General features: G+C 41.7%; 1 protein-coding gene across 1 annotated transcript in view; it reads right to left on the reverse strand.

The window, feature by feature from the left end:
• Nucleotides 1–2,657: 2,657 nt before the first annotated feature.
• LOC126236513 (juvenile hormone esterase-like) overlaps nt 2,658–20,038 on the reverse strand; it is an 82,489-nt gene continuing 65,108 nt past the window's right edge. Inside the window, exons 8-10 of the mRNA XM_049945878.1 lie at nt 6,189–6,342; nt 5,242–5,377; nt 2,658–2,993 (exon numbers count right to left, since the gene is read on the reverse strand). Coding sequence (XP_049801835.1) covers nt 2,825–2,993; nt 5,242–5,377; nt 6,189–6,342 — 459 coding nt within the window. The 3' untranslated portion in view covers nt 2,658–2,824. The remainder of the gene's footprint in view (nt 2,994–5,241; nt 5,378–6,188; nt 6,343–20,038) is intronic.

Consider the following 20,038-nt stretch of genomic DNA (forward strand, 5'->3'; position numbering starts at 1 on the left):
CTGGGAGATGAAGAAGATTGCACATGATAGAGTAGCATGGAGAGATGCATCAAACCAGTCTCAGGACTGAAGACCACAACAACAACAACAACCCCTTTAATAGCTACCCACGGGGATTATTTCCGTACAATGACAAATATGTGCACCAAGTTTGACTGAAATAGGTTAAGTGGCTTTAAGAGATGTGGAGCATCTGAAAAACATTTTTATAATATACAGGTATATATAATTTTTACAAACTCCTGAAATGCTTCTTATCTTCAGCGTCAGCAATTTAATTCCCAGTTATTTAAGAAAACAAGTTTGCATGTGAAGCGTAATACCTTCTACAATCGAATCTCTGCAGAAACGGAAAGTTTTTAGATTAATAATAATTTGATATTAGTATTATAAGAAAGGAACCCCTATACAGGTTAAGAAATTACCCATCAGCCATCAAGTTATCGAAAAACGGAAATAAAGCTAGCCAGACACTGACTTACACACTTTCAGGATTCGAAGCCAGTCTCAATATAAAGGTCCTAAAAACCAGTTTCATTTCAACAGTTTAACATTTTTCGTAGCGTACTGGATCTATCTACAATACAATATTTCGGTAGTTTCACTCCTTTTTCTCTTGGTTCTTGTGGTCTGGGTATCGCTTGTTCTGGATATATTAATTCTCGTAGTCCGATGTGTGACTAGCACTGAGCCAGATGACGCAGGGATAGGACAACGTGTGATGAATGTTGTTTTGTACATTACTTAACGTGATGTTTCCTTTCATTTATGTCATCTACGTAAACTTTTATATAGTATTTGCATCTATATTTTCTGTTTCAGGAGGCTATGTCCACAGAGACTAATCTGTGTGTTACATTAAGAGGATCCGACAACAGAGGGACAGTTGGGTGGTGAAGATAATTAATGGAGTTTGTTGGACTAGTTAGCGGTTGACAAGAAGGACACAAGTTTCATTAAATAATCTTTGGCATTAACTATTGGTGTGCAAAGTCGTAGGTCATGACGTTTGAGAGGTTAGTCAGGAAGAATCAATAAGAGAGAAGTGGGATACGGAAGAACTAGGGAATGACGAGATACGCTTGAAGTTCTATGAGGCTATAGATACAGCAGTAAGGAGTAGCTCAGTAGGCAATACAGTTGAAGAGGAATGGATACCTCTAAAAAGCACAATCACAGAAGTTGTAAAGAAAAAACATGGGTAACAGAAGAAATATTTCAGTTGATCGACGAAAGAAGGAAGTACAAAAATGTTCATTGAAATTCAGGAATACAGAAATACAAGTCGCTAAGGAATGAAGTAAATAGGAAGATCAGGAAGCTAAGACGAAATGGCTGGACGAAAAATGTGCAGAAATCGGAAAAGAAATAACTGTCGTAAGGGCTGTTGCAGCATATAGGAAAGTGAAAATGACGTTCGGTGAAATCAAAAGCAAGAGTGATAACATTAAGAATGAAACGTAAATTCCACTGTTAAATGCAGAATTTCTAAAATCATTGTGGGAAGTGATAACAAAACGGCTGTTGACGTTGGTGTATAGAATGTATTAGTCTGGCGACATACCATCTGACTTTCGGGAAAAAATATCATCCATACCATTCCGAAGGCTTCAACAGCTCACAAGTGCGATAATTATCGCACAATCAACTTAACAGTTCATGCATCCAAGCTACTTACAAGAATGATATAGAGAAGAATGGAAAAGAAAATTGAGTATGTGTTAGATGATGATCAGTTTGGCTTTAGCAAAAGTAAAGGCACCAGAGAGGCAATTCTGAGGTTGCTGTTGATAATGGAAGCAAGACTAAAGAAAAATCAAGACATGTTCATAGGATTTGCCGACCTGGAAAAAACGTTTGGCAACGTGAAATGGAGCAAGGTGTTGAAAATTCTGAGAAAAATAGTGGTAAGCTATAGGGAGTGACGGGTAACATAAAATGGAGGATTTGTCGACCTGTAAAAAACGTTCGGCAATGTGAAATGGTGCAAGATGTTGAAAAATCTGAGAACATTGGCGGTGAGCTTTAGGGAGTGGCGGGTAATATAAAATGTGTACAAGAACCAAGTGGGAAAAATAAGAGTGGACGACCAAGAACGAAGTTCTCGGATTAAAAGGGATGTAAGACAGGGATGTACTCTTTCGTCCCTACTGTTCAATCTGAATACGGAAGAAGCAATGATGGAAATAAAAGAAAGGTTCAGGAGTGCAACTGAAATTCAAGGTGAAAGGATATCAGTGATACGATTCACTGATGACATTGCTATCCTGAGTGAAAGTTAAGTAGAATTACATGATCTACCGAATGTAAGATAGAGACTGGAATATTTCCAGCAAATAATTGGGCACATAGGTTGCAAGTGCTATTCTGCGATGAAGATGATGATACAGGAGAGGAATTCGTGGTGGGACGCATCAAAACAGTCAGAAGACAGATGACTCAAAAGAAAACGTCATGTTCTTCTGCTTAAACATCACTGCTACAGATCGGTTTTTCTTGTGTGCTACTATTACTCATAAAAAGGATATAACAATTTGGAAGATATTCTTTCTGAAGGTGTCAGTGAGAGAACATTAGTGAGGAGGTAAACCTTATTCAGCATGGACAATGTCTCAAATAAATGATCTGAAATATTTGTTTGGTTATGAAATTCTGAATTTGTTTTAGTGTCTTGAGATTTCCTCAAACTGAATTTCGTTTATTGATTGCCACATACACAAATGGATCTGTTACAGTACTACATAAATCAGTTGTTACTTCTGAGTCTACGGAATAGCACTGCAATACATAGCAGCACTATTCATGGTGCTTGTTTTGAGCGCAATCATGCTCTCAGTCTGTAGAGCTTGTCCCAGAAATCCATCCTTTCCTTGATGAGGTCCTTCTCGACGCTCAGTCCATCCTTTGTGATGTTCAAATAGCAGAGATTGTCTTTCTTGAAAGGAGTCCATGTCACAGACAAAATGGGATCTTCAGGATCTGGTGTGGGATTCCTGTGAAATGGTAATCATAATGTTACGACGTACAGAGAAACAAATATGCATTTAAATAAAACAAGCTGGTATGACGCTAATGAGAGCACTGGCCGCTGAGAACACTGGTCAGTTGCGAGCCACCCGACTCCCAGTTTCCATTCCATGTAGTCTCGTTCGACAACTGGTTGATATAGGCCACATTCACTGACAGCAGCAATTACTGTCGGTTTTCAAACCGACAGTCAGTAGTAGGGCATAGCACATCACTCTGGTCTAAGTCAGTTAGGACATTTCTAAAACCGCTGCTCTTACAGTGTGTTAAATGACTACGAGTAGAACGAGGGTGATTTGATAAGTGTGGAAAAAAGTTTGTTTCGTTAAAAAAAGTTTGTTTCGTTAACAACCCATTTTACTTTTCGATGTAGTCTCCTTCGAGGGATATACACATGGTCCAGCGACCCTCCAGATTGTTCATCCTATAAGATATACAGATTGTGTCAAACTCTGCAAAATACTCATTGACTGCAAAAAATACCCATTGACTGCAACTTTCACTTAATGATTTGATGAAAATTTATTTCCAGCAAGCCAAAGTACAGAAAGGAAGGAAGATTGATTTTAATGTCACGTCAATATCGGGGCCTCTACATGCGAAGCTCAAGATCCGATTGTGTCAAGGATCTGGAAGGAGATGGGCCGTGCCCCTTCAAAGGAACCATGCCGGCAATTTCCTGAAGTAATTAATGGAAATTACGAAAAATCTAAATCTGGATGGCCGGACGCAGGTTTGAACCTCTTATTATAAATGATGATCCAACAATGAAACATAATAGGGCTCAGATACGGTTCTGCCATTTTCCCTGTAATCTATAAAATTATTCCCTAAGAATCCAAGAAAAAACAGTGGCAATCACTTTACCAGCTGATGAAATGGTGTTTGCCTTCTGCTATGAACTTTCATCAGTCTTTGTCCATTGTTTCGACTGTCGTTTTGACTCTGGTGAGTAATGATGGATCTAGGTTTTCCAACAATCACAATTTGGGGCAAAGACTGTTGCGGATTGCGATTAAGCGTCGCCAGGTACTGTGTTGAAATGTGTGCCAGATGCGCTTTTGATCGACTATGAGCAATCGCGATACCCAGCTTGCACAGATCTTTTTCATATTCTATTCTCTGCGCCTGCCTGAGTGGACGAGCGGTTCTAGGCGCTACAGTCAGGAACCGCGCGACCGCTACGGTCGCTGGTTCGAATCCTGCTTAGGGCATGATGTGTGTGATGTCCCTAGGTTAATTAGGTTTAAGCAGTTCCAAGTTCCATGGGACCGATGACCTCAGCAGTTAAGTCCCATAGTGCTCAGAGCCATTTGAACCTTTTCTATTCCCAGCGAAGGATATTCACTCGTTCAGGTGCGATGTCTACAGTCTCAGCAATCTCAAAAAGGTTTATTCGATTGACTTGTATTAACATATCACGGATTTTGTCAACTTCGTCTTCGGTGCTTGTCCGACCACGTCCAAATTCATTAATCCAAAATTGAATGGTCTGCTATGATAGCGCAGAGTCCGTGTGAATTTGATCCAATTATGTCTTTATTTGTACGGCAGAGTAACCCTTCAAATGAAAATGTTTAATACCATCTTTAATCGCAGTCAACACACTGGCCAATTCAGACGGCTATTAACAATCAACTTTGCACTGAACACTGTTGAAATTCTTTATATGATCCATGGAATAATCAACCTTACCAACCATGAAGGCGCAACAAAAATGTTCTATTATTTCATAGACATTTAACCGACTTATCGAACCATCCTCGTACGTTAGATAGTCCAAGGTGATACACTGACAAATTGGGCAACTTTATTCATGGTATGGTCATGGAAGGTCAGGGCTCGACAGGTTCTTTCTGCCTTCCTGTCACGTCTTCACTTTGAGCGATCTCACAGCTCAGTTCCCGAACAACTAACTGGCACAAGCGAACCACTGCACTGCCATGACTTACGTCTGTAGTGCAGGGTCACATGACCGAACAGAAACAATTCTGCATCATCGAGGGCGCTCGAAAATTACCAGTGTGCTCTTTTAAAGGGGTAAAAAATATTTTGTCTGATGAGTTTACATATCATCGTTACACTTATTTCTGTTCTTATGTCAACGGTTTATTCAAAAGTACAAACCTTGTCATGGGGCAAGACGAGTTTATGAAAAAGAGTCATATCTACAGCTTCGAACGACAGACATTATTATTCAACTGCAGTACTTACCCCTTAGTGGCGAAGTTAGTCCACATGCGGGTCATACGCGCTATTGCTTTTCCTTCCACCGTTTCCGGTCCTTTAGGTATGTCTTTAAACATTTCTCCGGAGAAGAAATAGGGGATGTCATCGCCATGAGAGGCCCCTATAAATATAACCGATTATCACTGCAGGGTATGTTACACTGTATGTTACATATTTTCTTAAAAAATTAAATGTGGTTCCACCTGATTTGATACTATATCCTTATACCTTTTTTTTAATAAGTTATCAAAAAGTTTCCATATGAGGGCGTTGCTGCATTCCATATGCAACGTAGCGCAATCCAATGTCGGTATATAAGCACTGAAATGCATGCAGCGGATTAATTTGGCATTCATGTCTTTGGGACGTGCGTGTGGTAAATGAGGAAGCTTGAACTATGGTGGCGTTATAAGCAGATGTGTCTGAACGGAACCAACGTGCTGTTATTCTTTTCTTGGTTGCCGAATGACAAACACCGATAGACATTAATTGGAGAATAAAGATTGGGGGCTTCATGCCTGTCGAAAACCACCATTGTGGAATGGTCCGCCATGTTCTGTGCTGGACGCGATTCGACACAAGATGTTGGTCGATCTGGGAAGCCAGCCCCATTCTTTACACTTGAGACGAGCCCCCCACCCCCTGACAGTCCTGATAATTCCCAATGTGATTACAAAGTCCTGGGCCTTTAAAAAGGCCCTGAAGGATCGACGATTCTGTCGGAAAACTATGTGCAGCAGGTATATGGACTTCTTCAGGAAGCCGGACATGTTTTACCGAACGCGTATCTTCAGGCTGGTGTGTCGGTAGCAGAATTGCCTCAGAAACGCACGGAGAGTTTTCCAGATCGGCATACCGCTTCTGCATGTACGGTCTTCGAATGGAAACTTTTAGATAGCCCCTTATATTTCGATTAAGAATAACGTACTTACCGGCAATATCTTCTTTGTTGAAGACCTTCTTTAACATGTTAAGATTCGTGACGGCGTCAAACTGATAGAAATACACCGGTTGTGCCCCGGCGACTGCAGACTGCACTCGTGCTGCCACAAGGGCGGGGTATACGAAAACCAGGTCGCCGCGCAGCTGTAACAAGAGAAAAGTCCTCAGACTAAGATTGATCAACGGCCTACATAAGTACTATTTGCAGAATAATAGCTTCATTCTCTCATTATGGCTAAAAACGCAATTTACTGATACTACATTCACTACAATATATTTCCAAAAATGTGTTGAGTTTTTTTATATAGGCTAAACCATATAAAACAATGGCTCGGAAGATGGTCGTGAAACATTACTGCGAAGTGCTGACAGTGAAAGTGTCGAATTCCTATGAGTCGCGTCCCACTCAATGAAACGGACGTTTAAGTTTCTTAATTGAGGCACTATTTTATACGCTAAGTAGCACACATAATATATACTTGGAAGAAATATACAGATAAACGATTTTACTGAAATGTCTTTTTAGACGCTTTCGACATCGAGATCTATAATTGTAGGACCATCCAGCAAAATTTGCATAAAAAATGAGTTAGTACTGGTTGCTGAACATAAAGAATTTCATTTACATAAACAAATTAGCTTTAATCTACTTCTCACTTTTTTGCAGAGGAAAAGAGAAAGCACTCTTTACGCCAGTTGCACTACTTAGCATCTAAAAACACTATTATACCAATAATGAAGTGTGCACCGGAATTGTAGTGAATGGAGACGAACAACAGATGTGTAAAGAAGTGGTATGTATACTGAAGTACTGAGGCATGCTGAGGTGCATTAGAAGCTGTCTCAGTCCACAGATAATTTTGTAATGAACACCACAGATGGCAAGTAAGCTGAACAAGAATGGACATCCCCTTTGAAGAGAAATCACAGAAGGTAGACAGGCAAATGTAGGTACTAGAAAGTAATTGGAAGAAATCTTTGCTAACTGAAGAAATTCTTCAACTGATCGACGAAAGAAGGTGCACACAAATATTCATGAAAATGAAGTAAAGCTGCAATATAAGTCTCTTAGGAACGAAACTAATTGACTACTGCAAAAGTGCGAAAAATTCGAAAGGTATATGGGCGTGGAAAGGACAAAATCAGCAAATAAAAGTAAAATCAGACTTCGATGAATTTTAATGGCCAGTTCGTCATCATTAAGAGATATTAAGAATCTAGGTTTTGAAGCAGAGGAGATACAGGATAGATAGAAAGAGTACATTGGAGGCTTTTACGACGGGGAGAAACTATCTGATGACACAAGTGGAGATCGGTAAGGAAGTCGTAGATGATACATTATTAGCATTTAAAACTAACTTGCCCACAAATAAGGTAGAAGGAAGAAGCAAATCTTGTTGAATATACTTTGGAGGGTTATTCTTTCAAGCAAAGCTGGTGCTTAATGTAGGTGACCTTCACCATCCAACCGTTTGCGTCTCCCTTCCACCTATGTTTTCCGTCCCGTGCGATGGTTAGGTGTTTACCGTTTCTACCTCGAGACGTGATTTGAAGCTGAATCTTTAGTTGGCTGCTGAACATCTTTACAAACAGGTATTAGTGGGGGTGCTGCCTTGTCCAATTGCCTTTTTATCTGTTAACGGCTTACCACAATTGATTTGACTACGGTATCTGCGTGTAATCTGATGACTTAAGATTTTCAATCGTTTTACTTAAAAGTTACTCCTCTGTTCATGAGGCTATCATTGTATGCTGTGCCTTGGGGCGTGTACCCAGAGGTTGCTTACAGAAGGGGCAGTGTATCGGGCATGCCCTAAGTAATTTTAGGGCCGTTCGCCCCATTTTGTTCTTCCTTCCTTTTAGGTAAAACTGAATTATTTGTAGTCTTTTGGTTACACACATTCTATAGGTGTTTATTGGCTGCCTGTTTTCAAGACTGTTTTCCTAACACGTTATAGTTGTTATAACACACTGTTTGTGGCATTCTTCAGTTTTGTATCTAATCCCTAAATAATCTTTAAAGAGATAGTTTTATCAATTATCTAATTGTTTTGCAATTGTTTTACCTAATTGGACGTTTTTTTCCCTTCATGTCAAGATAATTCGTACAGTTACTTTTCTCCTGAGGAGTGTTTACAAAAATCTTGATACCATAGGTGTTTAATCCTTATTTTTCCCGGGCTTTCCACTCCCAGGAAACCTTATGCCAGTAGTGCGTACCATGTGGCAAATCGGAAAGGAGGGAATCGAAGCATTCCAGATGAGGTGCTATGAAAGGATGGCGAGAAATGATTGAACTCTTAAGATAAGACGTGAGGAGGTTCTACGCAGAAAAAACGACAAAAAGGAAATGGAAATAGACGGATAAAAGGAAGGTATTGGATGGCAGGACAAGTGTAAGGACACCCCAAATAAAGAAGTTGAAGCAAGAGAGAAAATCGTGGCGGTCCGAAATAAAACAAGCAGAAAACAGATGGCCCAATACTATGGACTCAATGCATGCCCGTGTTAGTACTCCACGTAATACATAACTGCTTCAGTCTTTAAACTGTCAATAGAAACCCATAATCAACTACTCTGCAATTGTTGATGTTACGAATACCAGTTGTTCGTAGTTTTGGGTGTGAGTAACGACGCAAATGAGATACACTAGAAAACTTCCTATTGTTGACGAAAAGCGAAATATGTATGTAATTGTTTGCTGTTTCATTTTTTATGTTCTTGTTTAACTGTATCGCTTCGGACAGCGGAATCAAAGGCCTAATTTCGTCACTGCTACACGCTGCACCAATATGAGACTACATAGGAAGGCGGCCATATCAGAACCAGTGACGTCACACTGATAATCCGGAGGAGCGTGAACTGTTCGGACCGTGCCATACTTCACTTAACGTAATCACTAACAACATGTTTCGCTAAACCTGGCTGTGAATTTTGGCCTCTCTCTCACTCTGGTTATTTCTTCGGACTGTTTACGTGGAAGTTGATTCGTCTCTGAGGTGGACACGAACTTCCGTAGTATTATCCTTCCTTGTGTAAATATGAAATACTTTATTTTTTTTTTTCAAAAAGGCAGATACACCGGTCGTCAGCAGAGGGAGACTACGACGCTTTCAAAGCGGTCATGTAGAGCGAAATGATCTCGCCCTGGCGCACATCGCAGCAAACTTTACAAGCCGCTTGACGTCGGCCAGGCTTTCCCCGTGCAGTCAGAATTTGTAGCGACGTCTGTGGCTGTGCGTGGCTTTTATCGGCCTAACAGTGATGTGCTGTGTGTGTAGTCACACCGATATTCCCGCCCGGCGCTAGAGTTTTGCTGTCTACTAGGCCACCTCTTAGGCAGAAAACGTGACTGTACGCTGACGGACCGTAGACGGAGCGTCTGCCAATGTTGTTTGTTATTTAGTGATCGCGACTGTCACGATCGCCAGTGGAGAGGAGGGAGCTAGGTACTGCGTAGAGAGGCCTCGTCTGATATAAATGTGATGCTCTATTGCTTTGGTGCATGACGGTTTCGGACACGGGTTTCCAGCATCAGTTCATCCTACTCCGTACACCGAAAAACATCGGAGGTTTTACAGGCGTCGAGGAAAACAGTAAACTGCGGGTGGTAGCCTCTAAAATCTCTGATATTTGTTGGTGTGCAGGAGAAAAATAAACTTTAGATGGAAACCAGAAATCAAGTGTTACTTCGGTAATTGCGTGGTAAAACACAGCTATTTCCTTTCAAGTAAAATGTCTCCCTTGTAGGGGAATATAGGTAATGGATGTAGTAGCACAGCCTGTGGACGCCTGGTTGACGACATACAGGAATTCGGTCAGGTCGTGAGTCGTGCTATGTTAAGGCGATTGCTCGCTATAAGCGGGGGATCCGGTTTCTAATTCCGGTCCTGTACAATTTTTCACTGTCGTCATTTCGTTATATGGCTGACGACTGTCTACATTCACAATTGCGAATACATTTCATGTATTTAGACAGATCATCCGCTCTGTGTTGTCGTATCGAATCAGTGAGCTCATGCAGACAGGCAACCCGGTGAACAGCTTCGCAAAGCTGTCTGCATTACGGCTTGTCGTAGCTGTGACGTATGTACACTACTGGCCATAAAATTGCTGCACCAAGAAGAAATGCAGATGCATTGGACAAATATATTATACTAGAACTGACATGTGATTACATTTTCACGCAATTTCGGTGCATAGGTCCAGAGAAATCAGAACAGCCACCTCTGGCCGTAATAACGGCCTTGATACGCCTGGGCATTGAGTCAAACAGAGCTTGGATGGCGTGTACAGGTACAGCTGCCAATGCAGCTTCAACACGATACCACAGTTCATCAAGAGTAGTGACTGGCGTATTGTGACGAGCCAGTTGCTCGGCCACCATTGACCACACGTTTTCAGTTGGTGACAGATCTGGAGAATGTGCTGGCCAGGACAGCAGTCGAACATATTCTGTATCCAGAGATGGCGAGTGATCTGGAGAATGTGCATCCAGAAAGGCTCGAACAGGACCTGAAATTGAGGGTTTCGCAGGGATCGAATGAAGGGTAGAGCCACGGGTCGTAACACATCTTAAATGTAACGTCCACTGTTCAAGGTGCCGTCAATGCGAACAAGAGGTGACCGAAACGTGTAACCAATGGAATCCCATACCATCACTCCGGATGATACTGCCAGTATGGCGATGACGAATACACGCTTCCAATGTGTGTTCACCGCGATGTCGCCAAACACGGATGCGACCATCATGATGCTGTAAACAAAACCTGTATTCACCGAAAAAATTAAGTTTTGCCATTCGTGCACCCACGTTCGTCGTTGAGTACACCATCTCAGGCGCTCCTGTCTGTGATGCAGCATCAAGGGTATCCGCAGCCATGGTCTCCAAGCCTATAGTCCATGCTGCTGCAAACGTCGTCGAACTGTTCGTGCAGATTGTTGTTGTCTTGCATACGTCCCCATCTGTTGACTCAGGAATCGAGACGTGGCTGCACGATCCGTTACAGCCATGCGGATAAGATGCCTGTCATCGCGACTGCTAGTAAAAAGAGGCCGTGGGATCAAGAACGGCGTTCCGTATTACCCTCCTGAACCCACCGATTCCATACTCTGCTAACAGTCATTGGATCTCGACCAACGCGAGCAGCAGTGCCGCGATACGATAAACCGCAATCGCTACAATCCGCCCTTTACCAAAGTCGGAAATGTGATGGTACGCATTTCTCCTCCTTAGACGAGGCATCGCAACAACGTTTCACCAGGAAACGCCGGTCAACTGCTGTTTGTGTATGAGAAATCGGTTGGAAACTCTCCTCATGTTAGTACGTTGTCGGTGTGGCCACCGGCGCCAACCTTGTGTGAATGCTCTGAAAAGCTAATCATTTGCGTATCACAGCATCCTCTTCCCATCGGTTAAATTTCGCGTCTGTAGCACGTCATCTTCGTGGTGTAGCAATTTTAATGTTCAGTAGTGTGTAAGGGGCGCTCGAAAAGTATCGTTTTGACGGCGTTGTTGCGACGTGCATGTAACGTAGCGCGAATCCGATGCTGGCGTATAAGCATCGACATGGAAGCAAGGGATTAGTGATGCATTCATGTCTTCCCGACGTGACTGGTAATTGTGGATACGTCAACTTTGGCGACATTATTACCAAATGCGTCCCAACGTGATCAATACGCTGTTACTCTTTTTATCTGCCGAAGGGAAAACATCGTTAGACATTCACCTCATAATGAAGAATGAGTATGGGGTAGCATGTCTGTCGGAAGCCATCGTTGTGGAATGTTGCGCCAAGGGATGGTGCTGCTTCATGGTAACTAACATCACCATATCGCAAATGTCGTTAAGCAGAAGTTAAGCCAACTGAAGTGAGAGACACTCGAGCACGTGCCCTAGAGTCCTGATTACCCCTCTTCCCACCATAAGATCATCAGCTTTGATCCCCTAAAGAAGTTTGTAGGCTCGACGATTCGTGGATTCCTTTCGGACCGGGGAGTGCGGCAGGCAGGTACGGACTTCTTCACGCAGCAGGACACGGTGTTTTACCAAACGGGAATCTTCCATCTGGTGCGTCGTGGAATGTTTGCCTCAATGCTCACAACAATTTGGCCTGACTGGCATACCAGTTCTGGACTGAAAGCCCTTCGAACAGAACTTATTTTACAACCCCTTAGTTAGTCTTATCAAAATCGGTGTACGTACTGAGCACCTGTACCCTGTAGTAGAAACCTTGAGAGAAGCCCTATCACCTGCTATTTTTCTATTTTCTGTATATCTAGTAATTTTTGCAAAATTGTCTTCTAAATGAAAACTTTATAACATACGAGCTGAAAAACCCGGCACTAACTCGGTATTCTTTTTGTCAATTTTCTATTAGAGACTAAAACAAAAAATGCATTGTCTTTTTGGTGTAATGTCCAAAAAATTTCATTCACTTGTATACGTGAAAACACCTTTTACAATTATGAAACAGTCTTACAAAAAAATAAGTATAATACACACATATATAAGTACAGTAACCCGGACATTTTCTGTACACCGGTCGCAGATGCTTCACGGGTCTACATTGCGATTTTGTAAACGTCCATATGGCCACGCTTCTTTATAGCTCTAAAGATTGCTATCTTTTTCACCTGCAACTCTTTGCGCTTAACACTTGATAGCAGTCAAGAACGCTGTCAGCTGTCAGGGATTTCTTTACGTTGACTCGACAGCAGGTTGTCTCAGTAATAAAGAATGGTTGTAAATGCATGATGCATCATTTTTCAAGCATCTCAGTGTTTATGAAGACATACCTCTTGAACTACGTGTCATAAAATAATAGATCTGTGTAGGTACATTCAGTGGCATATGTGGATACTGTCTGTAAAATATATTGCTAGTTGAGATTGTAGCATAGAAGTCATAAATTTGTACGTCATGAATGACGCGGCAGTTTTTCAAGTAGTTCAGTGCTGATGACGTCGTATCCAGAGATCTGTGTGTCCTACAACGATATAATTATGTAGGTACATTCAGGGGCGTATGGGAATACTGTCTGTAAAATGTGTCGTGAATAGAGTTAGTAGCAACGAAGTAACAGATTTAACCGACATGCAGAATGCGGTATTTTTCCATACGTCTCACTGTTTATGACGTCATAACTTCTGAAACATGGTTGGCATTATGACATAATTTAATATGTGAATAGCGTCTTCTACGTTTATTGCGAGTAGAGTTAGTAGCACAGAAGTAATAAATTTAAACGTCATGCATATTGCGGCTGTTTTCACACATCTCGCTGTACACGTCATACTTTTTGAGCTATAATACGATGGTGGTTCTTGTCCCCATAGCAATTCTTGACTGACACAAAGGGCTGTGTACACCAAAACTGGTTGAAATCGGTCCACTCGTTTAGTTTTACGTTTGTACATACCTACACACACAGGTACATACACTGACGCAAAACATTATGACCACTGCCACCGCGACGTTGGGTGACGCCTGGTGACATTGCGGGCATGTGACGCGGTAACAGAAGAATGTAAGCGGAAAAGACACGGACAGCGAATATATGGGCTGTTAATGGGGAAATCCACTGAGATAAGCTACATTGACAACGCGCAGATTATTATTACGCAGAGCCTCTAAACGATTATCTCGAAACAAGCGAAGCTGGTGGAATGTTCAACTGCTACTGTGTAAGGTGTCAGGCAAATCCAACAACTTCCATGAAAACCCTGACATGATAAGCAAATCCAGTAGTATGTCACATAGCTCCGAATAAATCGTGACATTAAATTAACCAAAGTAATACGAGTAACGAGTGAGAAAATGGAATACCACAGACTAACACAAGAATTCCTAAATGCATGTCATACCTTCCCACCGTGAGACAGACGCAGTTCCTAGGGGAGAAACGAGAACAGAAGCCGAGAGCAGAACCGCGTTAAGCTGGAAGGCCCTACGATAAGGGACGGACGGACACCCACGTCGCCAGCTAACTGTTAGGACCACACCACCCGCAAGTTTTTAGCGTGAGACTTTTTCGCGTCTCTGTTACGTTAGGACCACCCCCCAGCCCATGTTAAAAGCTAGAGCCCTCCAGAAGAACATTATAGATCTTACGATAACACAAAAAGGGCCACACCACCCGCAAGTTTTTAGCGTGAGACTTTTTCGCGTCTCTGTTACATCAGGACCACCCCCCAGCCCATGTTAAAAGATAGTTGTTGTTGTTGTTGTGGTCTTCAGTCCTGAGACTGGTTTGATGCAGCTCTCCATGCTACTCTATCCTGTGCAAGCTTCTTCATCTCCCAGTACCTACTGCAACTTACATCCTTCTGAATCTGCTTAGTGTATTCATCTCTTGGTCTCCCCCTACGATTTTTACCCTCCACGATGCCATCCAATTCTAAATTGGTGATCCCTTGATGGCTCAGAACATGTCCTACCAACCGATCCCTTCTTCTGGTCAAGTTGTGCCACAAACTCCTCTTCTCCCCAATCCTATTCAGTACCTCCTCTTTAATTATGTGATCTACCCATGTAACCTTCAGCATTCTTCTGTAGCACCACATTTCGAAAGCTTCTATTCTCTTCTTGTCCAAACTATTTACCGTCCATGTTTCACTTCCATACATGGCTACACTCCATACAAATACTTTCAGAAATGCCTTCCTGACACTTAAATCTATACTCGATGTTAACAAATTTCTCTTCTTCAGAAACGCTTTCCTTCCCATTGCCAGTCTATATTTTATATCCTCTCTACTTCGACCATCATCTGTTATTTTGCTCCCAAAATAGCAAAACTCCTTTACTACTTTAAGTGTCTCATTTCCTAATCTAATACCCTCAACATCACCTGACTTAATTCGACTACATTACATTATCGTCGTTTTGCTTTTGTTGATGTTCATCTTACATCCTCCCTTCAAGACACCATCCATTCCGTTCAACTGCTCTTCCAAGTCCTTTGCTGTCTCTGACAGAATTACAATGTCATCGGCGAACCTCAAAGTTTTTATTTCTTCTCCATGGATCTTAATACCTACTCCGAATTTTTCTTTTGTTTCCTTTACTGCTTGCTCAATATACAGATTGAATAACATCGGGGAGAGGCTACAAACCTCTCTTACTCCCTTCCCAACCGCTGCTTCCCTTTCATGTCCGTCGACTCTTATAACTGCCATCTGGTTTCTGTACAAATTGTAAATACCCTTCCGCTCCCTGTATTTTACCCTGCCACCTTCAGAATTTGAAAGAGAGTATTCCAGTCAACATTGTCAAAAGCTTTCTCTAAGTCTACAAATGCTAGAAACGTAGGTTTGCCTTTCTTTAATCTTTCTTCTAAGGTAAGTCGTAAGGTCAGTATTGCCTCACGTGTTCCAGTATTTCTACGGAATCCAAACTGATCTTCCCCGAGGCCAGCTTCTACTAGTTTTTCCATTCGTCTGTAAAGAATTCGTGTTAGTATTTTGCAGCTGTGGCTTATTAAACTGATTGTCCGGTAATTTTCACATCTGTCAACACCTGCTTTCTTTGGGATTGGAATTATTATATTCTTCTTGAAGTCTGAGGGTATTTCACCTGTTTCATACGTCTTGCTCACCAGATGGTAGAGTTTTGTCAGGGCTGGCTCTCCGAAGGCTGTCAGTAGTTCTAATGGAATGTTGCCTACTCCCGGGGCCTTGTTTCGAATTACGTTTTTCAGTGCTCTGTCAAACTCTTCATGCAGTATCATATCTCCCATTTCATCTTCATCTACATCTTCTTCCATTTCCATAATATTGTCCTCAAGTACATCGCCCTTGTATAGACCCTCTATATACTCCTTCCACCTTTCTGCTTTCCCTTCTTTGCTTAGAACTGGGTTTCCATCTGAGCTCTTGATGTTCATACAAGTCATTCTCTTATCTCCAAAGGTCTCTTTAATTTTCCTGTAGGCAGTATCTATCCTAGTGAGAAAAGCCTCTACATCCTTACATTTGTCTTCTAGCCATCCCTGCTTAGCCATTTTGCAATTCCTGTCGATCTCATTTTTGAGACGTTTGTATTCCTTTTTGCCTGCTTCATTTACTGCATTTTATATTTTCTCCTTTCATCAATTAAATTCAATATTTCTTCTGTTACCCAAGGATTTCTACTAGCCCTCGTCTTTTTACCTATTTGATCCTCTGCTGCCTTCACTACTTCGTCCCTCAAAGCTACCCATTCTTCTTCTACTGTATTTCTTTCCCCCATTCCTGTCAATTGTTCCCTTATGCCTTCCCTGAAACTCTGTACAACCTCTGGTTCTTTCAGTTTCTCCAGGTCCCATCTCCTTAAATTCCCACCTTTTTGTAGTTTCATCAGTTTTAATCTACAGTTCATAACTAATAGATTGTGGTCAGAGTCCACATCTGCCCCTGGAAATGTCTTACAATTTAAAACCTGGTTCCTAAATCTCTGTCTTACCATTATATAATCTATCTGATACCTTTTAGTATCTCCAGGGTTCTTCCATGTATACAACCTTCTATCATGATTCTTAAACCAAGTGTTAGCTATGATTAAGTTGTGCTCTGTGCAAAATTCTACCAGACGGCTTCCTCTTTCATTTCTTAGCACCAATCCATATTCACCTACTACGTTTCCTTCTCTCCCTTTTCCTACACTCGAATTCCAGTCACCCATGACTATTAAATTTTCGTCTCCCTTCACTATCTGAATAATTTCTTTTATTTCGTCATACATTTCTTCAATTTCTTCGTCATCTGCAGAGCTAGTTGGCATATAAACTTGTACTACTGCAGTAGGTGTGGGCTTCGTATCTATCTTGGCCACAACCTATTTTCCTATTCATTATTAAACCTACTCCTGCATTACCCCTATTTGACTTTGTGTTGATAACCCTGTAGTCACCTGACCAGAAGTCTTGTTCCTCCTGCCACCGAACTTCACTAATTCCCACTATATCTAACTTTAACCTATCCATTTCCCTTTTTAAATTTTCTAACCTACCTGGCCGATTAAGGGATCTGACATTCCACGCTCCGATCCGTAGAATGCCAGTTTTCTTTCTCCTGATAACGACATCCTCTTGAGTAGTCCCCGCCCAGAGATCCGAATGGGGGACTATTTTACTTGCGGAATATTTTACCCAAGAGGACGCCATCATCATTGAATCATACAGTAAAGCTACATGCCCTCGGGAAAAATTACAGCCGTAGTTTCCCCTTGCTTTCAGCCGTTCGCAGTACCAGCACAGCAAGGCCGTTTTGGTTATTGTTACAAGGCCAGATCAGTCAATCATCCAGACTGTTGCCCCTGCAACTACTGAAAAGGCTGCTGCCCCTCTTCAGGAACCACATGTTTGTCTGGCCTCTCAACAGATACCCCTCCGTTGTGGTTGTACCTACGGTACGGCCATCTGTATCGCTGAGGCACGCAAGCCTCCCCACCAACGGCAAGCCCTCCAGAAGAACAGTATAGATCTTATGATAACGCTAAAAGGACCACACCAGTAGCAAGTTATAGCGTGAGACTTTTTCGTGTCTGTTATGTTGCAAACTTTAAAAATCCTTGCCCCAACGCGAAAAGTATAACGTTTCTCATTGGATGGACAGAATTTTTGTAGGCGGAGCTTAAGGTTAACATTGAGACGCTGATTGGTCAGATGAAAACACAGCCAGATAGTTTTTTTTACACCAACTTCGGTTAATTATAGTAAGGAGAAGTTAGGAGAGAGTTGCTTCAGAGTTGCTTCGGAGACGGCGAGATGAGCAGAGCTGCGCCAGCCGCCGCCCCCTGACAAACACCGACAAGGTAATGAACGCACGCGATGCCGCATAACAGCGCATAAAGCTTCACTCAGAACTGCAGAAGTTTCATCTGTTACACCCCCTTTTTGCGTAATACTAGTGTCGATCGTCAATTAAAGCTCATGGTGTTCACATTTGCCACTTGAAGTAAAAATCTGAAACGCGATGATTTTTCTGTTATATAGTTATTGAGAAGCCACATCAGCCACTGTAATTTACGACAAGTTAGATAAGTAATTAAAGATAATTGAGGGTCACTGTAGACCATTTTGATAGTTTTCTCTTTTGTGAAACTTAATTTAAACCTAGATTATAGATGTGATATGGCATAGGTCATCCTTCAATCCATTGTAGAACTTGGAAACCCATTCAGGGAATATTCGTTCACATTTTTGTTCACATAGTTGGTTTTTACCATCCTGTATGAAAACATTTCCTTTTATCAATAGTGCAGTTTACAAACGATGTTTTGTGAGTAGAATAAAATTTCCAACGGTAAGCTTAACTGATTTTTCGACGTTATTTTACCAGCTAACTAAAAATAGGAAAGCCTTGAACCCATCCACTAAATTTAGTTAGTATTAAGATTCTTTTACAGGGAGTGCAGTGGAGCAGACGCTGAAATCATTATGTATTTGGTTATATCATCGCTAGTCTCACTGAACTCTTCTGAATTCTACATATCATGTATGGTCTGGCGTCTCCTTACCAGCAACAGGTCCCAGGTTCAAACTAGTCAATTCCCTAAAAAACACGCTCAGACCGTCGTTGCGCGAAAGTGGTAGGGAGACACGATATAGAACAAACAGACACCACGCAGCATGTTTAGAAAATGGCGACCCTGCCAGGATGGTAAAATACCATGATTGAAGGTCGACCACATGCCTAACTAGGTCCGAAAAATATCCTGCTGAAAAATTTCCGTAGTAAAAAATTTTTTTTCCTCTAGTTTTAAATACTCGAAAACAGTAGCTGCAGCCATAGATAAAAAGAAAGTGTCAGAGACAATAGCATAATTAAGTTATGAATTTTAATATTGTTAGAATTAAGTTTTCTCTCCAATGCAAGCTCACAGGTGGCGGAAATATCGTTGACAAGTTGGTTCTGACCCAACAAGTAAGTGAATGGTTTGTCAAGTCGTGTGAACAAAAAGTTTATAAAACGCGTGAGATCGTATGAGCGCATGTTGACGCGAAGAAGGTTCGTGAATTGGTTTTAAAACAGAAAATAAGGGATTCGGAAAGATTAGCAATGGCAGATCGAGACCTTGACCGAATTGAGGTAGACACCCAGCATGAAAATTGACAGAGAATAGAGGACAGTACAACTGACGATGCAGTATCGCGACAAATAGGACACCTAACGCACCGTAACGAGGATAATGTGCGTCAAGGCGTAGGAAACGTAATTCAGCATACGACAGAGGAGCAGGAAGGTAGAGAGACAGTCGATGACGATTCTAACTTGCGTCTTGAGTACGTAGAACCCATAGTACAAGTAATCAGAGCTCCCTCAGCACAGAGTACAAGGAATGCGAGGAGAAACGTGTCACAGCACAGTTCAATGCAATCGGTTGCGACCCAACACTTGGGCGAAAACACAGAGCGTAGGACGTTGGAAAAAAACGCAATAGGACCCACCAATCTGGCAGAATTATTACAATTAATGACGGAAACCATGACAAGACAAAATAAAGAAATTGCGAAACAAATTAAAATTCAGAATGCAGAAATGACGAAACAAAATGCAGAAACGACGAAACAAATTGCAGAAACCACGAGACAAATGCGTGAGATTAAAGAACAAAACAAAAAAATTCAGTTACACCTAAGTCATATTGAAGGTGAGGCAAAAGAATCTCGAGAAGTGATAGGAAACTTAATAACAGGTTACAATCAATTGAGAACAGACATTGACCAGGTACAAGTGGACGTACAAACATTGCGTAATGACATTCAGGACGAGATCAAAACATTACGTAACAACACCCAGGCAGAAGTCAAGAAACTTGAGAAACATATAAACGAAATTACTAGACAAGCAGCAGGTA

Source organism: Schistocerca nitens, chromosome 2, assembly GCF_023898315.1.
Source record: "Schistocerca nitens isolate TAMUIC-IGC-003100 chromosome 2, iqSchNite1.1, whole genome shotgun sequence".
Taxonomy (NCBI): Eukaryota; Metazoa; Arthropoda; class Insecta; order Orthoptera; family Acrididae; genus Schistocerca; species Schistocerca nitens.